General features: G+C 45.8%; 1 protein-coding gene across 2 annotated transcripts; it reads right to left on the reverse strand.

The window, feature by feature from the left end:
* Positions 1–4,782: 4,782 nt before the first annotated feature.
* Positions 4,783–25,807, reverse strand: LOC136654143 (deleted in malignant brain tumors 1 protein-like). 2 transcript variants are annotated; one of them, XM_066631031.1, is made up of 10 exons: positions 25,587–25,807; positions 21,388–21,723; positions 20,184–20,522; positions 17,978–18,313; positions 14,668–15,003; positions 13,965–14,294; positions 9,789–10,124; positions 7,968–8,084; positions 6,552–6,597; positions 4,783–5,023 (listed from the first exon to the last, which is right to left on the reverse strand). In XM_066631031.1, the coding sequence occupies exons 1-9, from the start codon at positions 25,678–25,680 to the stop codon at positions 6,572–6,574; spliced, it is 2,250 nt and encodes a 749-aa protein (XP_066487128.1). In that variant the 5' UTR covers positions 25,681–25,807; the 3' UTR covers positions 4,783–5,023; positions 6,552–6,571. The 2 variants fall into 2 exon arrangements, with proteins under 2 accessions (XP_066487128.1, XP_066487129.1); XM_066631032.1 differs by lacking the exon at positions 6,552–6,597.
* Between the last annotated feature and the right edge of the window lie 427 nt (positions 25,808–26,234).

The raw sequence follows: 26,234 nt of genomic DNA on the forward strand, positions 1-26,234 counted from the left end.
AAAGTAAGCCCCATGGAACAAAATACGACTTACTTCTGAGTAGACCTGGGGAGTAGACCTGAGTAGACCTGGTTAGGATTGTGCCCTGAATTGTTAGAATGTAAGTTGGATTTATGCATGTTTCACAGTATCAAAAACAGATTGATTAAGATTGGTAATCTTGATCAAAGACTGTTAATGTCACAGGGACATGCATCCCATGCGGTGGTGTAGACAAAGGCCCCAGAATCCAGGGTGGTGACATCGTGAGCTCATGTGATGTTGTGACTCGTGTAACGTCATTTCTTGTTCTTCCAAAAGAAATGTCAATGGCAGCAGGGCCTATTTGTGATCTGCCACTGTCCCGTTCCTTTTTCTTTGGAGCCTCACTCTCCAAAGAGAAAGGAATGAAGCAGTGGCAAGATCACAAATCAGCTGAAACAGGACATGGCAATGATGGTGGGGTGCATTTGTGATCTGCTACTGTCCTGTCCTGTCCTGTCATATGCCTTCTCTTTGGAGGTGGTAGCAAGATCACAAAACTGTTGAAACACAAGGAGGCTACTACTGCTGCTTCTCCCGCTGCCAGCATCTTGGCTGGGCCTCACACAGCACCCCTTTCCAGCCTGGCACCTGGGGCGGCCCACTCCTGCCCCCGCTTGCTACACCACTGGAGCACCATATCATAGAGCAGGGGTGCCCAAACCCCAGCCCTGGGGCCACTTGTGGCCCTCGAGGACTCTCAATGCGGCCCTCATGGAGCTCCCAGTCTCCAATGACCCCTGGCCCTCTGGAGATTTGTTGGAGCCCACACTGGCCCGACACAACTGCTCTCAGCTTGAGGGCAACTCTTTGACCTCTTGTGTGAGCTGTGGGATCAGGGCTCCCTCCACTGCTTGCTGTTTCACATCTGTGATGCAGTAGCGGCAGCAAAGGAAAGGCCAGCCTTGCTTTGTGCAAGGCCTTTTGTAGGTCTTGAGCTATTGCAAGACCTTAATTCATTCATATAAGTTCATCTTTAATATATCCATTTATGTAAACTTATGTAAATTTATTCAAATTTTAAATGTAAATTAATTATTTTTCCCCCCGGCCCCTGACACAGTGTCAGAGAGATGATGTGGCCCTCCTGCCAAAAACTTTGGACACCCCTGTCATAGAGCTTGGGAAAGCAGGGGCTACTGCAATGGCTGGAGACTTTGGGAAACTATATGATCTTGGCACTGGCCAAGAATTGTGCCAAGTGCCAAATAGGGAGGGGAAGACCATTCTCCTTTCTTTCTTCCTAGAAGTTGCATGTATACTTTTGGATGCATTTTGGGACAATAAGCTATTTTTCCATAGGTCTAAAGACAAAAGATAGGTGTAGTAAATGTTGCAGAGTTCCTTCTTTTGACAAATTATTCCTCTACATCCTTAACAGAAAAGGAAGTCTTAACTGAAATAACAACTACTACAGTACCATTTATGGAGAAACTGAAGGTCCAACTTGATCTAATCAGTGAGAATGTTCAGCATATAAAGAACAAGCAGGAACACCTGGAGACCTCCTTGCATAATATTCAAAAACAGCTGCCTCCAAGTTCAACAGTACCGGCCCAGTGAAATACAATTTTTTATTCAGTTTTCCCCTCCTAGTTCTGTTTTCACTATTCCCTTCCCACTTTTTTGCATTTATTTATTGGGTTTATTGCTCTTATATTCCGGTTGAATTTTGAATACTAGGTTATCATATTTAAATTCTGATTGGTAAAATGATTTATCAATGCTGCATGTAGTCAAGTAATTTCTATGTCTCCCACATGTGCACAAAGGGTTGGCATTCTTGAGAGTGGACTGCCCTTGAAGGGGACAGGGGAAGACTATGAGAGGTGATGCTATTTGAGATCATTCATTCAGTGTCACTCAGAGCTGTGCTTGACACATGCCATGTATCTGATGGGAGAAAATAGTAGTGTGCAAGCTGGCCAGGTCCCTAGATGCCCCCATGTTCAGTGCATCCCTCTGCCGAATGTGGAGACACTCAAGGATGTGCTTAGGAAGCATGCTGACATGGTGGCCTAGCTATCTGGTGCACTCCCACTTCTCCCAACCATGTACACCATACGCAGCAGCCATGTAACACATATAACACTTGCACAGGTCTAGTGGCTATACATTGCTAGTCTGACAGACCACCCTTCTAGGCTGCAGGCACAAGTTGTGGGGAGACTTAGGGTGCGATCCTATTCACACTTACTTGGGAGTAAGCCCTTACTTACTTCTGAGCAGACATGCATAGGATTGCGCTGTAAAGGATTTTGCTCAGCTAAACCAGACCTTATTTGAGGAAGTTTGAGGAAACCTAAATCCACACAGCTTGGCAGGTTTAGCAAGTTTTCAGCGAAGCCTCATAAGTAGCCCTCGCCCCTTTTATTATTTCTACTCCTTCAGTTCAGGATGAGATTGTTTGAGCTTCCTCCCAGCTGCCTTTCAAAGTCTGAGCTTGCAAAGGGTGCTAAGAGGGAGATGCAAATATCTCACCGGGACCTAGACAGGTGTGCCGGAACCTGAACAGTAGTTTGGGATTTGGAAACGTTTTAGTAGAGATTGGTTACACAAGTTTGAAATTTAGCAACATCCCATTATCACAAGACTTCAGAAACATTTCTGGGTTTTTTGTACTAAAAACTAAAAAGTTGTATGGATTTTTTTTTTTTGGGGGGGGAGTGTTTCTGAAAAATCAAGACTACAATTCTACCATCAGGCAGCAAAGTCTGCCTCTCCCCAGTTCAATCTCAGGTTAGCCAGCAAGGAGGTTGAAGCAGTGAGGGAAGAGCTGAGTGTCAGTTGCTAGCCATTAGACGTTCTGCCCATTTTTCCCCTCCGTCTTCTTTTACGGGCCAGTCAAAAATTGGATTTATCTCACTGATCATCGCTAGCTGAGAAAATAGAAACAGACTTACAACACTGAAAATAATTTTGTTGTATGGGGGGGAGTGTTAAAAAAATTATTTGCCCCAGATGTCAAATGCCCAAGCTGTGCTTTGGATGATACTTTAACATATAACTGGTCCCATGTGATAAAAGAGGCACACACTTATCAAGCACACACGTCTCATCCCATGCCACTTCCGTGAGAGAGTATGAGACATTGTTCTCTAGCTGAGTGTGAAGGGAGCGATTTAGTCCAAAATGCCCCTCTGAAGGCTGATAAGCCTGAAGTAAGTTTCCCACTGTAAGGAAAGTGGAGGAATTAAAATACCCTGAAGAGGAGAAGAGGAGCTAGGATTGGTTAGCTCTGTGAATGCACTTATGGCTAACCATGAGGGACTGGTTCAAGTATGGTCCAAACTGATCCACAGTGGGCCTCATTCTCTCCGATTTACCGAAGTGGGAAAGAGAGCTGACCTTTCCCAGAGACTCATTTCTAGATAGCACCTGTTGCTGCATTTTGGCTGTGCTTGCCCAGAAACATATGTTGGGGACATGCCTTAGAGCAGTGGTTCTCACACATTTAGCACTGGGACTCACTTTTTAGAATGAGAATCTGTTAGGACTCACCAGAAGTGATGCCATGACCGGAAGTGACATCATCAAGCAGGGAATTTTTAACAATCCTAGGCTGCAATCCTACCCACACTTAGCCAAGAATAAGTCCCATTTACTAGTATTGTTAAAAGAATATACATAGTAGCTTGTCAAAAGTACAGACCTGTAACATTTCCCCAAACAGCCACATACCATGGTAGCATCAAGTCCAAAATATTAAAAATAAAATATTGAAATGAATGGGGACCCACCTGAAATTGGCTCATGACCCACCTAGTGGGTCCCGACCCACAGTTTGAGAAACACTGCCTTGGAGACAGAGAAAACAGGCTTATGTGGTAACAAGGATGGAGAGATTATGTGAAATGGCTGCAGGAGAGGAAAAAAAGAATTTCATGAGGTAAATGTTTCCTTAGCAAGCCTCTGTTAACCATTTAAGGGCACAATCCTAACCCACTTTCCAGCACCAAGGTAAGGTAAGGGAACAAACATTCCCTTACTTTGAGGAGGTCTCTGTGAGTGCCACCCAACTGCAGGATGCAACACGTGCCCCATTGGCACAGCTATGTCAGAGCTGGAAAGTTGGTTAGGATTGCGCCCTAAGAGATACTTCTGCATTGTGTGCCAAGGTTGCTTGCAGCCTGTCAAAGGGTAAAAGAGGAACAGTTATTGTTGTTGACTGGAAATGCTGACAGGATTACTGGTTAGTCCATTCTGAGTAGAGTTGCCCTCTGGACGGAGCAGCCAAAAGGTTAGAAAGGGATTGCCCCACATATATTTGCAACTCTAGTGAATAGGAATTTCCCAGACACACATTTGGAGGCAGACACTACTAAAGTGGCTTTTGTGACAGAGAATCGGCAGGTGAGAGAGGTTCTAAAACCTTTTTGCATCCCTCAGCTATCCATTGGAATTACATTTCTGGTCATTTTGCCCTCTTCCTACCCTGCCTCCTTTAAGAGCTGTCCCTCAGTGTAGTGTCCCCATGGCGTCTCAAATCACATGGAAGGCCATTTTGATGCACACATGTGTGGGAGTTTCAGGTACTGAGAGTTAGAAATGATCTGGGACTGGACTCGGACCCACTGCAGCCTTACAAATGGCAAGGGCGTGGCTATACTACAAATCCTCATGAACTCGCCAAGAGGCAACTAAAGTTATTCTTTGTAAGAATAAATAATGGGAATATGAGCACACTCAATTCTGTTCTGGTTTTACATGCTGCAACTAAACCCAGCCCTCAAGAGCAACACATCCATGCGATTCCAACAAATTTATTTTTTTAAGATGGGTGATGGCATGACATGAGATGTCTTGAACCTGCATCACTCTGTTACAACCTTTAGGATATATCCTTCATAGAACTGCACACTGAGCGAGCCCGGTTTGTCATCATATTAACTGCTTTCTTCAAGCTGAACACCCATCAGTTCATCATCCAGAAGGCATCTGAGAGAGTTCATGGCTATGGTTCACAAGACTTCAGTCAGGAAACTGCAAATCACATGTCACCCTAGGAAGAAAGCACAAAACTATGTTAGACGATTGCATAGGAAATAATGAAGGAAGCAGAATATTGATAAAAATTCCCATGTGACATCCAGCCCCTCGCCTGTCCTTTGGATATCTATCAATCTAAAGCACAATTAAAAATGTTGCTCCAGCCTTCAAGTCACAGATTAAAAACACATAGTAGGATCTAGTTCCAATGTTTCACTTTTAACAGTGGAAAACATCTTAGGGGGTTAGAAAGAATTTATAGTTACTAGGAAGCAGGGGCAGATCCAGTGTTTGTATTTGGGGTGGGGGGGGCAGCAGCACTAGCAACTCCAGAGCCCAAGTCAACCAGGTGGGTAGACTTGAGCTCCGGTTTGAACTTTATGAGCTCTGTGGCCAAGGTTTGCTGGATGGATAGACCTGGGCTCCCACCTAGCCTTGGAGCCCTGGTACCAAGCTGGGTAGACCTGGGCTCCTGCCTGGCCTCCATTCCAGCCAATCTCACCAGCGCCCACCCAGTGGGCGTTCCCCTGGGGCCTGATTTTGATCCCCAGCCCAGCAAGTATCCTTGCCTGGTGGCAGACAGTTGGGGGGGCATATACCCATGCCACCCCTGGATCCGCCCCTGCTAGGAAGCAGGGAATCCTAGGAAGCAGAATTTTGATAAAATATTCCCATGTGACACCCACACCTTTCATGTCTTTGGGATTTCTATACATCTTTAGGAAAGGACATTGGACACACTACAGTTCTGGATCTCATTTTCACCTTTCATTGTACACCTATTATGATGGTAGAATAGAGCAATAACAGAAAGAAAACTGCCAGAGTTTTGACTCTTTAGCTGTGGGCAGGTGTCACATGGGATGTGCACCCATAAGAACACTTGTGTGCTCATAAGAATGAATGTGTATGTTGTGATTCCCAAAGGAAAAATGAAACATAGAAAAAGTTTCCCAGATGCCCAAGTGACTTATGATTTCACTTCTGCAATTTCTTTTATGTTCAACAAGAATTCCTCTGCCTAACAGCAAAGACAAGATGCACATTAGAATAACACTGCTATGATTCTGGAAGGTGTCTTTCTCTCCTAGAGGAGAAAAGGCAGTTAGCCCCACCCAATGCTTTCCAACAGGGAGATCCTAGCCTCTGGGTCCCTAGGGTTATTCTCTGCATGCCTTGTGGATAATTTAATTATTTCAGTCCCCTTGTGGGATGTTTATTTTTCTAAGTTGTCTATTTCTCTTAGTTCCCTGTTCAAGCTTCTCTGAACACATGCACAGCTTTTTAAGAGCTAGATCTATTCTACAGGCTTCAAGAAGTAGAATGTATATCTGAATCTGTAGGATAGGAGCCCTATTCATCTCCTGATAGCAAAAAGATTTTATGACATACAGTCTAAAAGAGGAACATGGAACTCAACCCACTCCTGGCCAACATTCTGCTACTAGTGCAGAGGGAAAGACCTAGTGATTTCTGTTTTCCAGTCAGCTCTCTAGAGGGCACAGGGAAATAAAGGAGAATGATATATAAAATGTCCTTACATCAATTATGTTCATTTTGTTCAATACATGACATTTCCCCTGCTACCTATAGGAAAAGAGCACATTACAGCAATAAACCAAAATAGAATTATTAAATTCATCACTAACAACATCATCATCACTGCCCCCTGGCTCTTCCCCTAAACCTCCCATGGCCTGCCTTACCTGCTCCAGTGTGGCCTGGTTGATGATTGATGATGATTTGTATACCACATTTCACCAAAAAGTTTCACAAAGCAGTTTACAGGAAAAAAATCAAACAATGGCTCCCTCTCCCAAAAGGGCTCACAATCTAAAAAGATGCAGGAGAACACCACAAAACAGTCACTGGAAAAGACACTGTGCTGTAATGAAATGTGGCTGTCTCCCCCTGCTAAATACACAAGCCTACAAAATTGAGGGTCAGAAAAGTTTTTTCCAAACTTTATGGTGGTTTGATATGAATTTGGGGTGTCGATTCAAAAAATGGCATCCGTTTTGCCCTATCACATCTAGTTTTGGAGATAAAGTATAGCCTCATTAGTGAATGGTTCAAGCAGCTTCCTCATGAGGAAGCCATGGTGTAGGTTTCCTCATGAGGAAGCTGCTTGAACCATTCACTAAAGAGGCTATACTATATCTCCAAAACTAGACATGACAGGGCAAAATGGATGCCATTTTTGGAATTGGCACCCCAAATATACCCAGGAATTGTTATAATATTTAATAATAATAATAATAATAATAATAATAATAATAATAATAATAGGTATTTATATACCGCCTTTCTTGGTCTTTATTCAAGACTTTATTCAAGGCGGTTTACATAGGCAGGCTTTATTTAAATCCCTTATTAAATAGGGATTTTTACAATTTGAAAGAAGATTCTTTCTTTCAAGAACCACTACATTCAGGTGTTTCATTCTGATCTGGCTTCACATTCTGGCGTCCATCCTCCCACGCTCAGAGCAGATGGAATAGCTCGGCTTCAGCTTGTCAGCTGCTTCAAGGTCGCACGGTGCCGGTGGCCTCGAACTGGCGACCTTGTGGATGTTATCTTCAGGCAGACGGAGGCTCTACCCTCTAGACCTCCTTCCACATTTAAGGAAGCAAAATGTGTGTTGGCCTGTGATATTAGAGGAGCTCCACTTGATAATGTGCCCTGCTTTGCCCAATTAGCAGGGATTAGAATGCTGGTGTCTTGAACACTAAAAATTTTCAAAATCATGGCCGATATCACATGATGTGGAATAGTACTGTCCTTTGTGAATAACCTCCAAACACCAAACCAAGTGTGGTCTGGATGGGTGGGTGAGCTGTAAGATGGTGCAGTACCATTTGTCATCAGGGTCGGTAGGCAACAGAACCATGTATGCTATGATTCCGACCCAATGTATTGCAATGAAAACATTTTCAGCAGGCCAATCATTATAGTACCTTTCCATTTAGATCTGAGATACCAAATAACGCCTCCAATAGCTAGAACAGCCGTTGCCAAAAACACAGAGAGGGCAGGAGCCCAGAGAGACAAACGAGAAGAGTTCAGCTGATTTCCTGGAAAAGAAAGAGATGATAGACAATGAGGAAGGCTAGGGCTAAATATTTATATGGGAGACTAGGGAGTTGACACTGAAACTCTCCAACATTGAGTCTAAATTCTTATAAGAGAATTTCCCACACCAAAGCTGCTGGTTAGATTTGAAGATGCACTGGTGAGACAGGAGTAAAGATGGCAGCAGCAGTTAATAAGAATGCCAGCATTACAGCATTCCTAAGCCCTCCCTCCCCCAATTCCCCCCCTTTTCCTCTCTTATTGGTGCACCAAACACCAGAACATGCATGTTCACACCAAGGTTGATTGATTTCTTACTGCATTTGAATAATTGATGATGTACATTCTTTTTGATGATTGTTCATTTACAGTAAATCTTTAGCCTCTTTGATTAGAAGATTTCCTTCTCTCTCAGTCTGTTCTTTAAAGAGTCTCTCTCTCTCTCTCTCTCTCTCTCTCTCTCTCTCTCTCTCTCTCTGCATCAGTGCTAACTAGAACTAGATTCACTATCAGGGAGCTGTTTCATTGTGCTTTAATCAGTCCACATTGGAAGGGTAGGACTGGCCAACCTGTATCGTACTCCAGGGAAACATTTATTAAATAAATCTCCTCCGCCCCCCCTCCCCAGCTTCCTGGTAACAGCTTCAGCATGTTAGACTGACAAGACCATTTTTCTTTCAGGTGGACCTGCCAAGGTTAATCATGCTGAACAGAGCAATTCTATGCATGTCTACTCAGAAGTAAGTCCCATTATGTTTAAAGGTACTTACAACCCAATCCTATTTTTCAATACCCTCCGATGTAGTTGCACCACCAGAACTCATGCTGCATCCTGTGAGAGGCAGTCCCAGGAATCTCCTCTAGGTAAGGAAATAAATTTTCCCTTACCTGGGATAAGCTTCCACCACTTAAATTGGTCTACTTAGATCTGCACCAGTGATTCTAAGTGAACCCTAGAAGGAAATTGAGGCCAGGAAGGGGGATAGGGTATCTGCAAGTGCCACTACTACAGATACTGTTTCTCTCATCCTCCATACTGACCACCAGGAACATCCCTATAAGATCCTTGAGAATGCTGTGGCAGTTGGGAATACATGCTTATATGTACCTGGGATGACAAGCACAGAGGTACAGCAACTGTTCCAGTTGAATTGCACCACCTCTATCACTAGTAGTGGAGCAGTCAAGTGCACCATCCAAGTGCACCATGTGAGGGAACTTGGTATGTTTAATTTGAAGAAGAGAAGGCTGAGAGGGGATATGACAGCACTCTTCAAAACCTGAAGGGTTATCATATGGAGGAAGGCACAAATTTGTTCTCAACTAGCTCAGAGTGTAGAACTAAATCCAATGGGTGCAAACTGCAAGACAGGAGATTCCGGCTGGACCTCAGGAAGAAATTCTTGATGGTCAGGGCAGTTCAGCCATGGAACAGATTGCCAATGGAGACATGGGTTGTCCCTCAACATATGTACCTGGGATGCCAGGCACAGAGGTACAGCAGCCCTTCCAGCTGAATTGCTCCACCTCTAGCAGGGTTACCTCAGGGGATTCCTGGAGATTTTGCAGTCGAAACTGGCTCGGGGGGGAGGGGCCTCTTTACACCAGTGGCCAGACGCCTGAAGAAACTTTATACTCACCCTCTAGGAACACCAGTGTTTGGCAAAGTGACAATTCATCTCCTTACCTACCATTCACAAACCTACCTGAGCAAATGACACCAGCATCTTCTCCATGGTTGCAATTATGACTTTCCCAGCGCTTTGCTGGGCACTGACTGAGGGCTGATTCTGTTCCAGTGCAGTGGACATCATCCAGCCAGATGGGACCAGTTCCATGTCCAAAGGCACCTCTGGATTGGGCTGATCTTGCATCTCCGCAGCCCATCTCCTGGCACACAATTCTGGCATCTGTGATATCCCAGCTGTCATCACAAACAGTGCCCCATTGGCCATCATGGAACACTTCTACTCTCCCACTGCAGTTACTTCGACCGTTCACAAGCCGGATCCCAGTACTTGTGTTTAACTCCAAAGTCCCACCTAGATAAATCATATTGCAGAGAGCAGGAGAGCAGGGTCAGCAAGAGTACTAGATGTGAATGAACAAGTTGAAATGAAATTCTGATGTGACAGAGATTTTCCTGTCCAAGGAGCCCTATTGACCCCAATGTGCACTTAATCTGTGGGATAGCACATCTGTCACTTTCAATGCATACGGAATTGGCAACCACTGTTCAATCTGTGATTTTATCTCTGGAAAAAATTGTGGTAGTTCCTCCTTCAACACTTCAGGTAGTTCCTCCTTCAGTCATCCTTCCTGTGTCTGTATGTATCCCAGCAGTACTTGTCTCCCAAAAGGGGAGAGAATTTCCCCCAAGGATTTGCCCATGTTCAATAGGGATTTCAACACGTAATAAATAAATATGGGACAGCAGAAGAGTTATGGAACTTTTCCATTTCATTGCCTGTTTACCTGTATAAAGACCAGCTTGAACCAGCACTCACTTTGCATATGCAGTCATAAGCAACCCACATGGGTTTTGCATCAATTTGTGCTAGTTAACAATGATGGGATTTGCTAATTTCCCTCCACACTTGAATGCCTCCACCACCACTATGGAGTTCCAAGCTGGTGATTTCAAGAAGGCAGATTGAGGCCAGGAAGGGGGACAGGATATTAGCCAGTTCCATGACTGCTGATATCCTTCCTGCCCCCTTCCAGGCCTTCACACACGGCTGTTCCAATATGAGGCCCTCATAGGATTGGGCTGTCATTCTCAAGCGTGTATATGATTGCAGCCGTACAGCCCAGTCTTATCCTGAACCTATGGAAACAGATCTAGTGATCCACTCCCATATGTCCAGTTATGACAATGCAAAAGGTGCACCACTGTTAAGCACTCCGGTCCAACACTAACAGCGGAAGGCTCTGCCCGGCTGCCAATAGCATACCCAGTCCGCAATCTGAGAGGGGTGAATCCTGGCTCATTGGAGACCAGGCAGTTTGCAGAGAAGTAAGTCTAACATGCTTTTATCTAATGCCAAATCGTATCCCCATTCCCAGGAAGCCCAGAACAGCTCCGGGCTGCTCATATCTGTGTCAGCACTTTAAGTGAAGCAGATCTGAGTAGCCCCATTGGGACTGCTGAAGCTTTACCTGGGGTAAGGGAAAGTGATTCACCTTGCCCCGGGCTGAGCTGCTTATAGTTCAACTCTGCCTTGGATGCGGGGTAGACCTGCTGGCCTCCCTGCTCCAGGACAAGTTAGGTTGCCCATCACCTTGCAGTTGGACTACTATCATGTACATTTTATCTATGGCTGCTTTTGAAGATATTTCAGAAACAGCAAGTAGTACATGATGTAGTTTGTATAGTGACTCATAGACACTAGTCTTCATTATCATGTCCCATCCTCACTGGCGTAGCTAGGTCATTTGACACCTGGGGCCCATAAATTTTTGACACCCCCCCCCCATACAACAAAATTAATCTGGGCTTCAAGTTTGTGCAGGAGCCCAGGTCTACCCACCCAACAAATCTCAGCCACAGAGGGTAAATTTCAACCAGGAGCCCAGGTCTACCCACCTGGAAGAAATGGCTCCAGAGGGCAGTCAGAATGGGAGCCCAGCAGGTAGATCTGGGCTCCAAGTCCAGATGGGAGCCCAGGTCTACCCAACTGGTTCACCTGGGCTCTGGAGTTAAGAGTGCTCATACTGGATCCGTCACAATACTGGATCCATCCCTGACTCAGTGACATACTTCCTCTGCATCTGGAGGTTCATTGTAGCCACCATGATTAACAACCACTGATAGACCATGAATGTTTGGAAAACAGTTTAAAAGTCATTTAAGCCAATGACCAACAATACCCACTAGTGGTGTTACTACAGTTGGTGTCACAACCCTTTATTTATTTATTTATTTATAGAACAGTACGGGTTGCTAAACCAATCAGTAACCAATAAAAAAAAAGTGGCTCAACAACAAAACCAACAAACCAACAAAAAAACCACTCAGACTCATTGTTCAGTTTTGAGTTAAGGAAAACCTTTTTTGTAACATAAAGTAATTGTGGTTCCTTTTCTGGTTATTTGACTATAGCTTTTGATAGAACACAGATATTTCAATGCAGTTTGTTTCATTGCATTCCGCTGTAAATTACGCATTGAGTGGTATATAACATGATGCTATTATTCCTAGAAACCGTGATTTTAGCAATTCTGGTCACTAGACGTGTCATATCCCTGCAGCTTGGCACCTGGGGCCTGCGACCCCTCAACCCCCCTTTTGATGCCATTGCCCATCCTTGTTTTACAAGATTCAGTCTTTGCCTGTTAGTTGATGGAAATGATTCCGCTTGCTGATTATTACAGATAAAACCCTAACCATGTTAGTTCCAAAATATATTTCAAGGACTGCCTCCCCTATCTGCATCTGAAGACCTTTAACACCAGATAGGAAGCCCACTTGAAAGTTCTTCCACCTTCTGAGTTTCAGTTGATGTACAGCACAGCCAGTTTAGTACAGAGCTAGGGTAGTGTGTACTCAGAGCAGTGCTGCCATCAGGTTGCTGAAGAACCTGTAGATAAGTCCAACACGGGGCTTTGTGTGTTGCACTGAGCATTCACACACACACACACACACACACACACACACACACACACACACAAAGACAACAAATGTGGGAGACTAAGGGCAAGATCCTAACTTCCACTGAAACAGGCAGGACAGTGGGCCTGTGCTGTATCCAGCGCACGTTCGCAGATGTCTGAGGTTCAGCTCAAGGCAAGGGGAAACTTTCCCCCTTACTCACTGTTGAGCTGCAACAGCCCCAAAGGGTCAACTCGGATCTGTGTCACCTGATGAGGTGACACAAATCTGAGCAGCCCAGGACTGCCCAGGAAGAGGGCTAGGATCCAGCATAACTGCCGGATCCCGGCCCCACCTCCCGTGCCCTGCCTGCCTCTGGGAATGTCCACCGCACACCCTCCCTCTGCCCCAAAATGCCTTCCTCCTGCCTCCTTCCCACGCTCTTCACATCCTCCAGACCCCTGCACTGGCTGAGCTTGGCTGACACAAACTCTTCCCATCCTGGGACCCATGTTGGCGCGGGGAAGCCGGCGCATGTCAGTGTGCCAGCCAATCTTATGTTGGCGAGAAAGTGCTTTATGGTACTTTCATGATGATATTCAGCCAATGCAATCAGGATTGTGCCCTGAATGTGACAGGCTCCTAGCAGTCATGCCTCTTCTCACCTTCCCCATTGAGCAATGGAAGCACCCCCAAGACTCCCATAATGATGCCTATAAAGGGGGTTCCTTTATGCAGAGGGGATACTGGGGTCCAAAGTGGCATGATTCTCTTGATGTACCTCTGCCCACATGGCCACCATAGTGGAAAGATCAAATGCAGGTCCAGGCTGCTTGACCTGAGATCCATGACCCTTGTGATGAGTGGCAGGAAATGGTGGTTTCTCTCATCCTCCATACTGATCCCCTTGAACGTCCCTAGAGGCCCCGTGATAATGCAGTGGCAGTCTGGAATATGCTCTTATACATACAAGGGATGCCAAGCACAGAGGCAGAGCAACTCTCATGGCTAAATTGCACCAGCTCTATTACTAGTCCTGGAGCAGTCAAGTACACCATCCTCCCAGTCAGTCAAATTCTGTGTCAGTTCTACTGTGAAACACAGTCTTACGTATTAGTTACTCCCATTTCCAAAAGGAATTCTCCATCTTTACTTACAACTACTTGCATCTACTAGGCAACACATGGGGAAAATAAACACTTGGGAAAAATACTAGGCTCAGGAGGAAAATAAACAATAGATAATGTATCTGGTAAAGTGACCATCTACCACTTTGGAGCCAGAAACCTACCTGAGCAAATGACACCAGCATCTTCTCCGTGACTGCAATTATGATCTCCCCATTTAACTGCTGGGCACTGACTGAGGGCTGGTTCTGTTCCACTGCAGCGGACTCCATCCAGCCAGATGGGACCAATTCCAAAGTGGGCTCTACCTGGAGCTGCTCTTGCTTCTCCGCAGCCCATCTGCTGGCATACAATTCTGGCATCCCTGGTATCCCAGTCATCATCACAAACAGTGCCCCATTCGCCGTTATGGAACACTTCAACTCTCCCACTGCAGTTATTTGAACCATTCACAAGCCGGATCCCAATGGCAGCGTCTGACTCCAAAGTTGCACCTAGGAAAATCACATGACAGAGAGTGAGTCAGTAAGTGAAGTGCTGGGTGTAGATGAACAAACTGAAATAAAATTCAGGCATCATCGACTCTCTTGACTTAACTGCACAAGCTCTATCTCTGAATGTGAAAAATAAATAAATAAATACTGGAGCAGTCAAGAGCACCCCCACCACATGAATAATGCACTGAGACAGTTCTAATGTGAAACACAGTCTTACGTATTAGTTATTTCCATTTCTGAAAGGAATGTTCTATCCTTAATTACATCCTCTTGCATCTACTAGGGACCACATGGGGAGAAAGTAAAATGTAAACTACAGACAATTTATCTTGCAAAGTGACAATCCACCTCTTTGGTGTCAGAAACCTACCTGAGCAAATGACACTAGCATCTTCTCCATGATCGCAATTGTGAACTCCCCAGTAATTTGCTGGGCACTGACTGAGGACTGATTCTGTTCCATTGCAGTGAACATCATCCAGCCAGATGGGACCAGTTCCACTTCCAAAGTGGGCTCCAGATGGAGCTGCTCTTGCTTCTCCACAACCGATCTGCTGACATACAATTCTGGCGTCCGTGATGCCCCAGTGATCACTGCAAACAGTGCCCCACTGGCCATCATGGAACACTTCAACTCTTCCACTGCAGTTACTTGGACCATTCACAAGCTGGATCTGAAAGGCAGCGTCTGATTCCAAATTTGGACCTAGATAAATCACATTACAGAAAGTGAGTCAGTCAGGCGTGACAGAGGTTTTCCTATTCAGAAGCCCTACTGACCCAAATATCATCTTCAACCATGTATTCACACCAATCCTAGAGTTTATCTAGAAAAAGCCATGATAGTCCCTCCTTCATGTTTCACAACAGCATGTTTCCCAGTCAAGAGAGGGGGGCTGTCAGCAAACACATGATGCTCTGGGACAGGAGTGCCCTAGTGGTTAGCACTCTTGCTCTCTTCCTGCTCCCTTCTTTCTCTGCTTGGGCGCACAGTTGAATGGGAAAATGCCTTGGTAGAGGAGCAGCCCAATCCTATCCCCAGGGGCGCTGCTGGGGGCAGCAGAGCAAAAATGGCTACCACTGCATCTAGCAGCACGACTGGGGCTGTCGGAGGTCGCCTCAGAGAAAAGGGACTTCTTCCCCCTTCCCCTGTGGAAAGCCCAAGCCTTGTAATGGGGTTCCTCAAGTTTTGAGACATGAAAGCCTCTGTGTCGGGCTTTGCAGACCAATACGGATGGTAGGATACCGCAGAGCAGGGCTCCACCAGTCCCACCCCCTCCAGTGCCGGTTTCTTTGCTGTCCCAGTCTCTCCCCACTCTAAGCCCGCCCTAGAATGCTGTTCTTCACCCCCAACATCCTCACCACAACTCAGAGCTCTTACCATGCTCTGGGTGGCATCCATCTGGTGTTTACCACAGTGCCGATTGGCGCTGGGCCAGTACCAGCGCTGACTCCTCTTTGGGTGTTGCAGACTTGCCTTATAGCATGTTTGTGACACCCAATGCCAGAGCGAGAGCTCCATGCCGGTGCTAAGGTGAGATAGGACTTAAATTCTGCTGTTACTGACCCAGGAAATCATTCTAGCCAGAACACCCTTCCTAGAGCAATATTGAATCTCAGGGGTCTCTATCAGATTCACAGTAGCACCTGCAGCGCAAGGACACATGATAATCCACTGTACTTCCTGCACCTGGGACCAGGCAGACTTAAAGTCAAATGTAAAAGGTTTATTAGAAGTTGAATAAAAGAAAAAGGGGCAGTGGCATCACTAGGTTTGCATAATTCTGTGCAAGGGTTCATTGTGGCATGCCCATGTTGGATCTCCTCCCATACAGAATAAATGAAATATCATATGCCCAACATAATGCAGTGGTAGTTTCTTTACGTTCTGTGTGACATTACCTTTCCAATGATATATGACGGGGTCTTCAAACCCTGGCCTGTGGGCCACATTCAGCCCTCAACACCTTGTTAAGATATATGATGCTGACCTGGGCCCAAAAAGTTTGGGGATCCCTGATCTACAACATGAGGGCATTATTCATAAATAGTCATTTTCCACAAGGTTTCCAAAATGTTGGCCACTAGTAGTGTCACCCCCAATGGTGTCACCTGGTCTGGCCTGCCCCCACACCTTCTAGCCACGCCACTGAAAAGGGGATAGCAAAATCAATGAGCATGCCAAAAGAGTAAGGGGACTTGAATTTGACAGGAAAAAAGTTTTCCCTATAATAATACTGTCCCAGTGGATGGCAGAGGGGTACAACTCAGAGAGGCTGCTGCAGGTTTTGAAAATGCTTGTAGCGCCCGGCCTGCAGAAGACAAACTCTAAAATCAACATAAAATCCCTAAGTTTTGTTGGATAATAAACTGTTCCTTATCTGATTTTACCTTGGTGGAAACCACCAACCATTTCTCCTCGCAGTCTCAGCCTGTGGTTGGTGGGCTTTACCCGGGTGGCTGGAGGAGGAAGGGAGAGATGTTCTGGCTGAGAAGCTGTTTTCTTCCTTGGCTGGAATGACACCATCCAGTTATTTGATCTCCACCTTTTCCCTGCCTGGGGAACAGCCCAGCAGGAACTTAGCAAATCCGCTGGCTAACCCCTAACTCAGTCATTCCTGGATTTTAGCCAAGGAAGTGAGATGTAAATGAAAGTTTGCAGCCCAAAGCAGAATCTGTGAAACATATTTTGGTTGCAAGAGGCAGGGGAGCTAAAACAGTCACACCATTAGGAAACACAGAATTGCCTTGAGAAACAGGGGGAATGCAAAGAAAGGAACGTACCTAAAATCTAGGCATTTTACAACTCTTTGTTTCCCAAAGGGGGCGGGAATTTTCCCAAAGGCACTGTCCATGTCCCAGAAGTAATTCGACACATCATAAATAACAATTGAATAGTGCAAGGGTTATGAAATACTTCCATTCCACTGTTTCTATTTCATTATAACCCCATGTAAAGAGCCTTATGAACAAGCACTTGTTTTGTAGCTTCAGTCATAAAGGAAGGTGCTGAAGAAGACAGTCGAGGGCACCATCTCTCACCTGAAGAACTCAAAACACACAGATATGGGGCAACCATCTGAGATTCCAACCATACATTCAAACCCTGTGTGGAAAATTCTGAATGCATGGATCTCAGTTCCATCAAGAACAGTCAAAGGTGCGTGGATTCTTTCTGATAGATAAACTAATAAGGAAACCCACCTGGGTTCTGCATCAGAATGCACTGGCTGCAGCCAGAGGGAAAGCTAATTTTCCCATGGGATTTTGCTTGGTCCAAAGTGTTGGTCTACTCTGTGTGGAGCTATTCTCTCCTTCACTTTGGGGACAGTCTTGCATCCAGCTTTGTTCCTGGATATCTAGGTGGTGACTATGATTGACAGTCCTCTTCAGCAGTTTGGGCTGATATGGGAATTGCACCATTCTCTGTCAGATAGCCCTTAACCATACCTTAGTAACCTTTCAACTTCCTGTAGAGCACTCTGTTTGGAGCTGGCCTTGAAGACTGATCAGAAATGATACCTGGTACATAATGCAACTCCTCCTGTTCTAACTGACTGAACTTGTATTCTCTTGTATCCACAAAGCACCACATAAGGGAGAAGGTTCAGGAGAAAGACCATTCATAGGAAATTCATTTGGTTAAATATCAATACACCTCTTTAGAGTCAAAAACATACCTGAGCACACAATAGCAGCATCTTCACCATGACCGCAGGTATGTTCTCCCCATGGCCTTGCTGGACAAAGATGGAGGCTTGATTCATTCCCTGTACAGTGAAGATTATCCAGCCAGATAGGACCAGCTCCTCCTCCAAAGTGGGCTCCAGTTAGGGCGGCTCTTGCTTCTCCACAACCCATCTGCTGGCATACAACTATGGCTTCTTTGATATCCCAGCTATCATCACAAACGGTGCCCCATATTCCATTATGGAACACTTCAACTCTCCCACTGCAGTTACTGGGACCATTCACAAGCCGGATCTCAAATGCAGGGTCAGACTCCAAAGTCCCACCTAAGTTAACCATATTTCAGAGTTTGGGTCAGCAACTGGAGGGCTCACTGTGTAAGAAATGCAGAACATAAATCTGGCCAAGACCAATGTTCTCCTAGTCAGCAGGTGTACTGGCTTGGGCTTGGCTCTAAGACTGACCAAAGTGCTTGTTTCAAATGTGGGCTAGGACTGGCAGCAAGCTGGCAGGACCAAGCAAGAGAAAAGGGATGGGAAGGTGCTCATCTTCTGCTTCAGCATGACTGCCAAGAATCATGACTTCAGAGAGAGTAGAAAAGGTGGAAATAACATGATTCTGTTCTCAATGGCTCTTTTCAATCAAGAAGATTGAACCTCCTTTTCTGCTTCCAACCTCCTTTTCTGCTGCTACTTGATCCAAATAGACCAGAGCGGGCTGGAGATTGGCCAAGATCCCCTGTTTTGCTGCCCAGATTGGAAGATACACTGGTGATAGAGGACATAAGGCCGCAAGACTGGTAGTGAAGGAGCCCATTAGCCTGCTATAAATGAGGACTGTATTCTTTAAGACAGGGGTGTCCAAAGTTTTTGGCAGGAGGGCCACATCATTTCTCTGACACTGTGTCGGGGGCTGGGGGAAAAAAGAATTGATTTACATTTAAAATTTGAATAAATTTACATAAATGAATATATTAGAGATGGAACTTATATGAATGAATGAAGGTCTTGCAATAACTCAAAGGCTATAAAAGGCCTTGCACAAAGCAAGACTGACCTTTCCTTCACTGCCGCTACTGCATCACGAACGTGAAACAGAAACAGTGGAGGGAGTCCTTATCCCACAGATCATGCAAGAGGTCAAACAGTTGCCCTCACGCTGAGAGCAGTTGCGTCGGGGCAGTGTGGGCTCCAACAAATCTCCGGAGGGCCAGAGGCTCATTGGATACTGGGGACTCCTTGAGGGCCGCATTGGAAGTCCTCAAGGGCCGCAAGTGGCCCCAGGGCCAGGGTTTGGGCACCCCTGCTTTAAGAGATGAGGGTCACATGGCCCAATTCTAATCAACTTTCCAGTGCTGATACAATCTTGCCAACAGGGTGTGTACTGCATCCAGCTGTGTGTGCATATGGTGGGGTTGCTGTTAGAGAGGCCTCCCCAAGGTAAGGGAATATTGGTTCTTTTAGCTTGGGGCTGCATTACGGCTGCATTTGCACTGGAATTTGGATAGGATTGGGCTGACAGTCTAGGAATATTCATGGATGGAACTTTGCTCCTGGATGCATAGGTGGCAAGTATACTCTTTATCACTGTTACTACAAAGAGCAATGGCACACTTGTTCCCATATAATAAACCCTATGAAAACCATGCAGTACTAAAGTTTAGTATATAGTGTGAAATGTTGGGTAATTACTAGCAGTAGTGGACCTCCCCAGCCCCATATCTCAGGGCAAAGGTCCACAATGGCACTGCCCAAGGGATGCCACCACCCTGGTACACAAGCCCACCCAACCACCCATTTACCTGGAGTGTATGGTGCTTTATGCAACTCCAGGACGCTTCGGGAAAGCCTCCTGAAGGTTCACCAACACTTTAAACTGTGCTTCTGGTGAAACGGAAGCACAGTTTCCGACCCTGTTGGGAGCTTCAGGGAGGCTTCCTCAGAGTCCTAAAGGTGCATGGGGCTCTGCACCCGGGGCATTTACCCCATCAAGTAAATGGGAGGTCCACTACTGATCACTAGTGTGCAATAAGGTACTAAAGTTAATTATTGTGTATTCAGAAAAAAATGCTACCTCTTATCTTCCAGCCCCTGCACCTATGAGACTCCAACTTGGGAAGTAGGTTTAGAAAGAACCGTGCCCGTGGTAATTATTCTGCTAAAATGTCACTTAAGATCAACAGGTCCTTGGAAGTACCTGAGCACAGAACACCAGCACCTTCTTTGTTGAGGCAGTTGCTTGCTCCCCAATGGAAGCTCCATTCGCACTGATGCAGAGTTGATTCATTCCCTATGCAGTAGACATAATCCACCCAGATGGGACCAGATCCTCTTCCAAAGTAGGCTCCGCCCATGGCTGCTTTTGCTTCTCCACAACCCATCTGCAGGCACACAACTCTGGCGTCTTTGATATCCCAGTAATCATCACAAGCGGCACCCCATTGGCCATTGTAGGACACTTCAACTCTCCCACTGCAGTTACTTGAACCGTTCACAAGCCGGATCTCAGATGCACTGTCAGACTCTGAAGTCCCACCTAAGTTAATCATATTTCAGAGATTTTGGTCAGCAACTGTAGGACTCACTGAGTGTGAAAAGCAAAACATAAATCTGGCCAAGACCAACGTTCTCCTAAGTTAGCAGGCATACTGACTTGTGGCCCAGCAATAAAGCTGACCACAGTGCTTGCCTCAGTGTGGGCGAGAAAGTCAGCAAGCCAGAAGGGCAAAGCAAGAAAGAAGGCGTTGAAATGTGGCTTATCTTCTACTTCAGGATGGCTGCCAAGAATCATGACTACATACACGGTAGAAAAGGTGGGATGAACATGATCCTGTTCTCAGTGGCTCTTTCCAATTAAGAAGTCACTGTGCAAAGCCTACTATGAAGGGGGGCTGTGCTTCTTTTAAAAGATCAGGGTCACATGGCTCAATCCAATTCAACTTTCCAGTGCTAATGCAGTCATGCTAATGGAGTTTGTTCTGTATCCTGCAGTGGGGTGGGGGGGGGGGAGATGGTTACAGTGGTCTTCCCAATGTGAGAAAACATTTGTCCCTTTATCTTGGGATTGCATTTGCACTGGAAAGTTGGATAGGATTAGGCCAACTGGGAATATTCATGAATAGAAGTTTGCTGCAGGATGTATAGGCGGCAGGTATAGTCTTTACCATTTGTACTAGAGGATAAGGACCCCCTGCTTCCCATAGAATAAGCCCTGTGAAAACCCTGTGTGCAATGCTGTACTAAAGTTTACTTATTCTGCATTGAGAAATAAGTGCTACGTCTTTACTTGCAGCCCCTTACACCTATGAGACTCCAACTTGGGAAGCAGGTTCAGAAGAAACATTGCCTGTCATAATTATTCTGCTAAAATATCAGTCAGCTGAACAAGTTCACAGAAGTACCTGAGCACACAACACCAGCACTTTCTTCTTTGGGGCAATTGCTTGCTCCCCAATTCCCTGCTCGGCAATCACGCAGGGTTGATTCTGTCCCTCTGCAGAGGAGACTATCCACCCAGATGGGACCTGGTCCTCTTCCAAAGTGGGCTCTCCTTGGGGCTGATCTTGCTTGTCCACAACCGATCTGTTCGCACACAACTCTGGCGTCTTTGATATCCCAGAAATTGTCACAAACGGTGCCCCATTGGCCATTATGGAACACTTCAACTCTCCCACTGCACTTATTTGAACCATTCACAAGCCGGATCGCAATGGTTGGGTCCGACTCCAAAGTGGCTCCTAGGGAAATCGCATCACAGAGAGTAAGTCAAGTTCTGGATGTGGGTGAACAAACTGCAATAAAATTCAGGCATCATAGAGGTTTTTCTGATAAAAAATCTTTGGACTCAGTGCCAGCCAGCATGCCAGCCTGCTATGCAAAGGTTGTACTCTCCTTGAAATATCAGACTCACAGATTGGGAGTACTCATCTATATTTATGTGGCAAGTATGGCCCAGACATAACTTGCTCAAATTATGCCCCAATCCTATCCTCCCTCTGTGCCTCCCTTGCTCTTTGGTAGCAGACTGTTGCAAACGTGCAACAGAATATGACTTAGCTGATGTCTGTGCATCACTGCCTCTTACGGCAGCACTCCCAAGATGGCCACCAATGGCACACTGTGCACTTCGTTGGCTGCCACTTTACAACTGTGGAAAGTTCTTCTGCCATTGTAAAGCCCTGCCCTTGTCAGCCCATTCTGGAATAGGGTTTGTGCTTGAGTCGGAATATTCCCAAAAGCAGGCTGGTGATAGATCTTGAGGTATGACATAGAAGGATAAATAAAGGTGCAGCAGCATGGTCTAGAGCAGTGGCTCTGAAACCTTTTAGCAGCGGGACCCACTTTTTAGAATGACAGTCTGTTCGGATATGGTCAGCAGTGATGTCATTAACCTGGAAGTGGTTAATGGCTGGAAGTGACATCATCAAGCAGGAAAGTTCTTAACACCCCCATACAACAAAATTGAATCACATCAAGTAAGTATATAAATCAAAAATATTCAATAAGTATGAGTTTAAAAATAGATTTACAATAAAGAAGGACCCTCCTAACCCTCCCAAGCCGTTGATGATTTGTTTTAAAAAATTCCCCAAGCATCCCAAAGTTAGCAATCCTATCCACACTTACCCAGGAATAAGCCCCACTGACTATCATTGTTAAAAGCATAAACATAGTAAATACAGTCATTTACCATAGTAGCATCAAGTCTAATGTATTAAAAATAAAATAAACAGTGAAATGAATAGGGACGCATCTGAAATTGGCTCACAGTCCACCTAGTGGGTCCCGACCCACAGTTAGAGTAAAGCAGTGGTAGTAACACAATCTGCTCCACCCTAAGCAAATGCACATCCTATGTCCAAGGAGTCTTATAATTGCAGGATAAAAGTTGGTATACTATTCAGAAATGGATATTCAAGTAAGAGCACGAGATAGACATTATCCCAAAGTCAAGTATTACAGGAACAAAGCAATACAGGATACAAATTAATAAGTACAAATAAACCCAGTTGTGAGGCTGACCTCACATGGTGGGCTGGGAGAAGTGGCAAGTTGGTGGACCAAAGCAGAGAGAAGGGGGTTGATTTAATTTTCCTCCAATGGGGCTCTCTTGAATCATGTCTGTACAGGTGGTAAAGAAGGTATGGTCATTGTGATGCTGTGATGCTGTTTGAAAGGGTTCCTTGCACTAAGGGCAAACTTGCACTAAGGGGTTTCAGATCCCTCACGTTAAACCGCAATATCCCTAATGCAAAATTAGGAATCTAGTTTCAGAAAGGAATTCCCCATCTTGGGCTCCCCAAGCCTTTGTAAAAGTAAAAAAAAAATTGTAAAAACAATCATAAACAGGAAGTGGCTTTAAATCACATCCTCCCCTGCATGTACTTCCAGTGCTCCCAACTCCCCAGTAGGAGTTTGGGATGCACTGCTTTAAATGTGAATTGGACAGATGTTCAGAGGAAAGTCCATCACAGGTTACTTGATGCAACCACCAGACTTTAGAAGTAGCCTGTCTGCGTGCTCAGATGCAAGGGAATGGCAATAGGATACAGGCAACTTGCTGTCTTGCGTGGTCACAGAGGCATCTGGTGGACCAAAGGAGATACAGGAAAGCAGGACTAGAAGGGCCCTTGGCCTGATCCAGCAGGGCTCATCTTAGGTACTTAAAGAAAGCCAAGTCCAAGTGAGGACAATGCTTTCTGTACAGGTCACACAGCCGATCTGATGCAATCAGAGATCACCCAATGAACATGATTTCCTCCTTTTATTGATCTGATTGTTACTGTGATAAGCTGCATTTCAGCATGTGACCTGTTAAAATGAGTTGCTGCTGGCAGTGAGCAGCAAAGTGGAAGGGGAGAAGCCCTGAGCGTTAGAGATGGGAAAGCTCTTTCAAGAAGAAGGAAGCTGTTTATAGAAGCCTCAGAGGCAGGAGTGAAACAGGTGAAGATGCTGCTTCGACAGAGGCTCTGTAGAAGGATTTTCAGTAGGTGCTGCTCTGTGGTTATTAAGTGCACAAGCTACACCTTCTAAAACTCCTGCCTTGTAAGACAATGAATAAGGATTCAGGAGCCCTATTTTTTCCTTCCATTCATTCAGCTGAAAGGGAGATTTCTGGAGCAAAGAGGCAGAGAACTAGAAAGCTAGCTAGAGAAATCTCAGGGCAACCAGTTGATAGATTGCATGCCTGTTTTGATTTTGCGGTCAGTGTGGTTGATAAGGAGGGAGGGCTGCATTTCTCAAGTTCCTCTTTTTATGTATTTTTTATACCAACAGGCAGGAAGTCTGCGTTTGCAACAGCTTCCTTGTGTGTGAACAAAGCTGCAACATGCAGTTCTCTCTTGTATTTTAGAAAGACTGAAAATTGCCCACCAAAAAAGACTCCCCTCCTTGCACTATACTGTCAAGTTTCAGGAGGGCGGAGGGGAAAGGATGCCTCTCCATACATGTCTCAATCCCAGGGTATTGGAACTAAGTACGTACTTAGGTTCAGACTGGAAGGCAGTCCCCAAGCAGAGCCCTGCAGTTCTATAGCATGTGCTGGAATGTTTCTGGAGTTGGAAAGGGAAAGGGTTTCTGCCATTTCCTTTTGTTTGCGCACACCCCAATGAACACTCGAGACAACTTGAGCTAGGAGAAAGGGCCACTTTATTACCAAGTCATATATCACAGGAGAAGCAGAGAGAGAACTGCAGATGCAGGGGCAGCAAAGCACCTGTGGTGTGGAGGCCAGACCCTCGGAAGGCACCAGAATTGTATTTGTCCCCCAGGTTGGGCATGCAAGCGACTCCAAGCCAGGCCCCATTACAGGCGGCGCAGCTTATTCAGGTCTTCACCCCGTCAAGGGGTGAGTCACTGGACTGCAGGCAATGCCACCTCGAGTCGCTGAGCCTCTGAGGTGTCCCCTGCAGTCCCGGTCAGGGCCCTGTACCAGCCCTCGTGCCGCTGGGCCCCTGAGGACTGAAAGTGAGTTCTGCTCTGCCTAAGCAGCCTGAAGGTGCACCCCAAAGTCCAGCTCACGCCTTCTAACCCGCACCACCTGCCATAAAGTGACCAAGGATAGTAGGAAAGGGGAACCCCTTAGACCCTGGCGGTCTGGGGTAGGCAAAAAAACTACCTGCCACCAGCCAATCTTGGCAGACAGCAAAAAATTCCTACCCGGCCGCAAACGGCAACCAGTAAAAACTCAGACTGCTCTAGGGATGGGTGGGTGGGTGTCAGCACCGTGCCCACGTGCAAAAGCGGAAGAGGGCCATGCGCTGGTGCCCTAAGAACCCTCTGGGCCCTCCCAGCTCCCAGATCCTGACCAATCCCCTTTCGGGGAGGAGGCTGTTGTGTTCCTGGCCGGCAAAACAAAGCTTGATCCCGCTTCATACTTTGCGGGATCGGCATACCCAAAGCCACCTCTTCCCTGCAAGTCCCAAGTACTGCTACAAGACTCTTGATTTAGACAGTCAGGGGTGCAGTATGGGAGCAAGAAAACCCAACTGAAAGAACTGGGGATGTACCAGAAGCTTAGTTGTGAGTCTCTGCTTGATTGATCTGTATCAATGCACATTTGTTAACATGAAACTTAAAGGATATGAGAAGCTTGACTTACCCCAAAAACAGGCCAGGAGGGTCAGAATCACTGCCATCTCCATCAACCATCTCCCTAGAGGTCTCACCAAAGAGGGGAAAATGCTGGCAGCCATCAGTTCCAGGGTCCCAGCTTAGTGGAAGAAAAATCCTCCCTTGGGTAAGAGTGGACACACCAAAGCTGCAACTTGTTCTAAGGCTGTGGGCAAAGGTCCGGGAGTGAAATGCAGGATAGGGACTAGTGAAACTTGGGAGGAAGGAGATAAATCAAAAATAAGTTGGCCAAAGGCTCAACACTGTGTTTTACTTCATATGTCACATTGTGCAACAACAACTTTCAGTTCCTTGTTCTGAATGATTTGGCAATGATTTGTGCATTGAGCTCTGGGTTAGAACAGATCAATCCTGTCAGCACATTCAAGGAATATCTGGAGTTGGGGTTCAGCTCCAGGAATCCACTCTGGCTTATATGATGAAATAATAACACAGATGTGTTTGATTATGTGAAGGGGGTCCTTTTCACTCTAGTGAACCACATGAGCACTCTAGGCATGCTCCCAAATTTTGTTCTGAATTTCACTCTGCAACCATCCAATTTGCCTTTCATTGCTTGCCCATAGAAGAGAACCATATTTGTATGGGTTTTGGCACTGAACTTCTTAATGTTGTT

This window comes from Tiliqua scincoides, chromosome 5, assembly GCF_035046505.1.
Source record: "Tiliqua scincoides isolate rTilSci1 chromosome 5, rTilSci1.hap2, whole genome shotgun sequence".
Lineage (NCBI taxonomy): Eukaryota > Metazoa > Chordata > Lepidosauria > Squamata > Scincidae > Tiliqua > Tiliqua scincoides.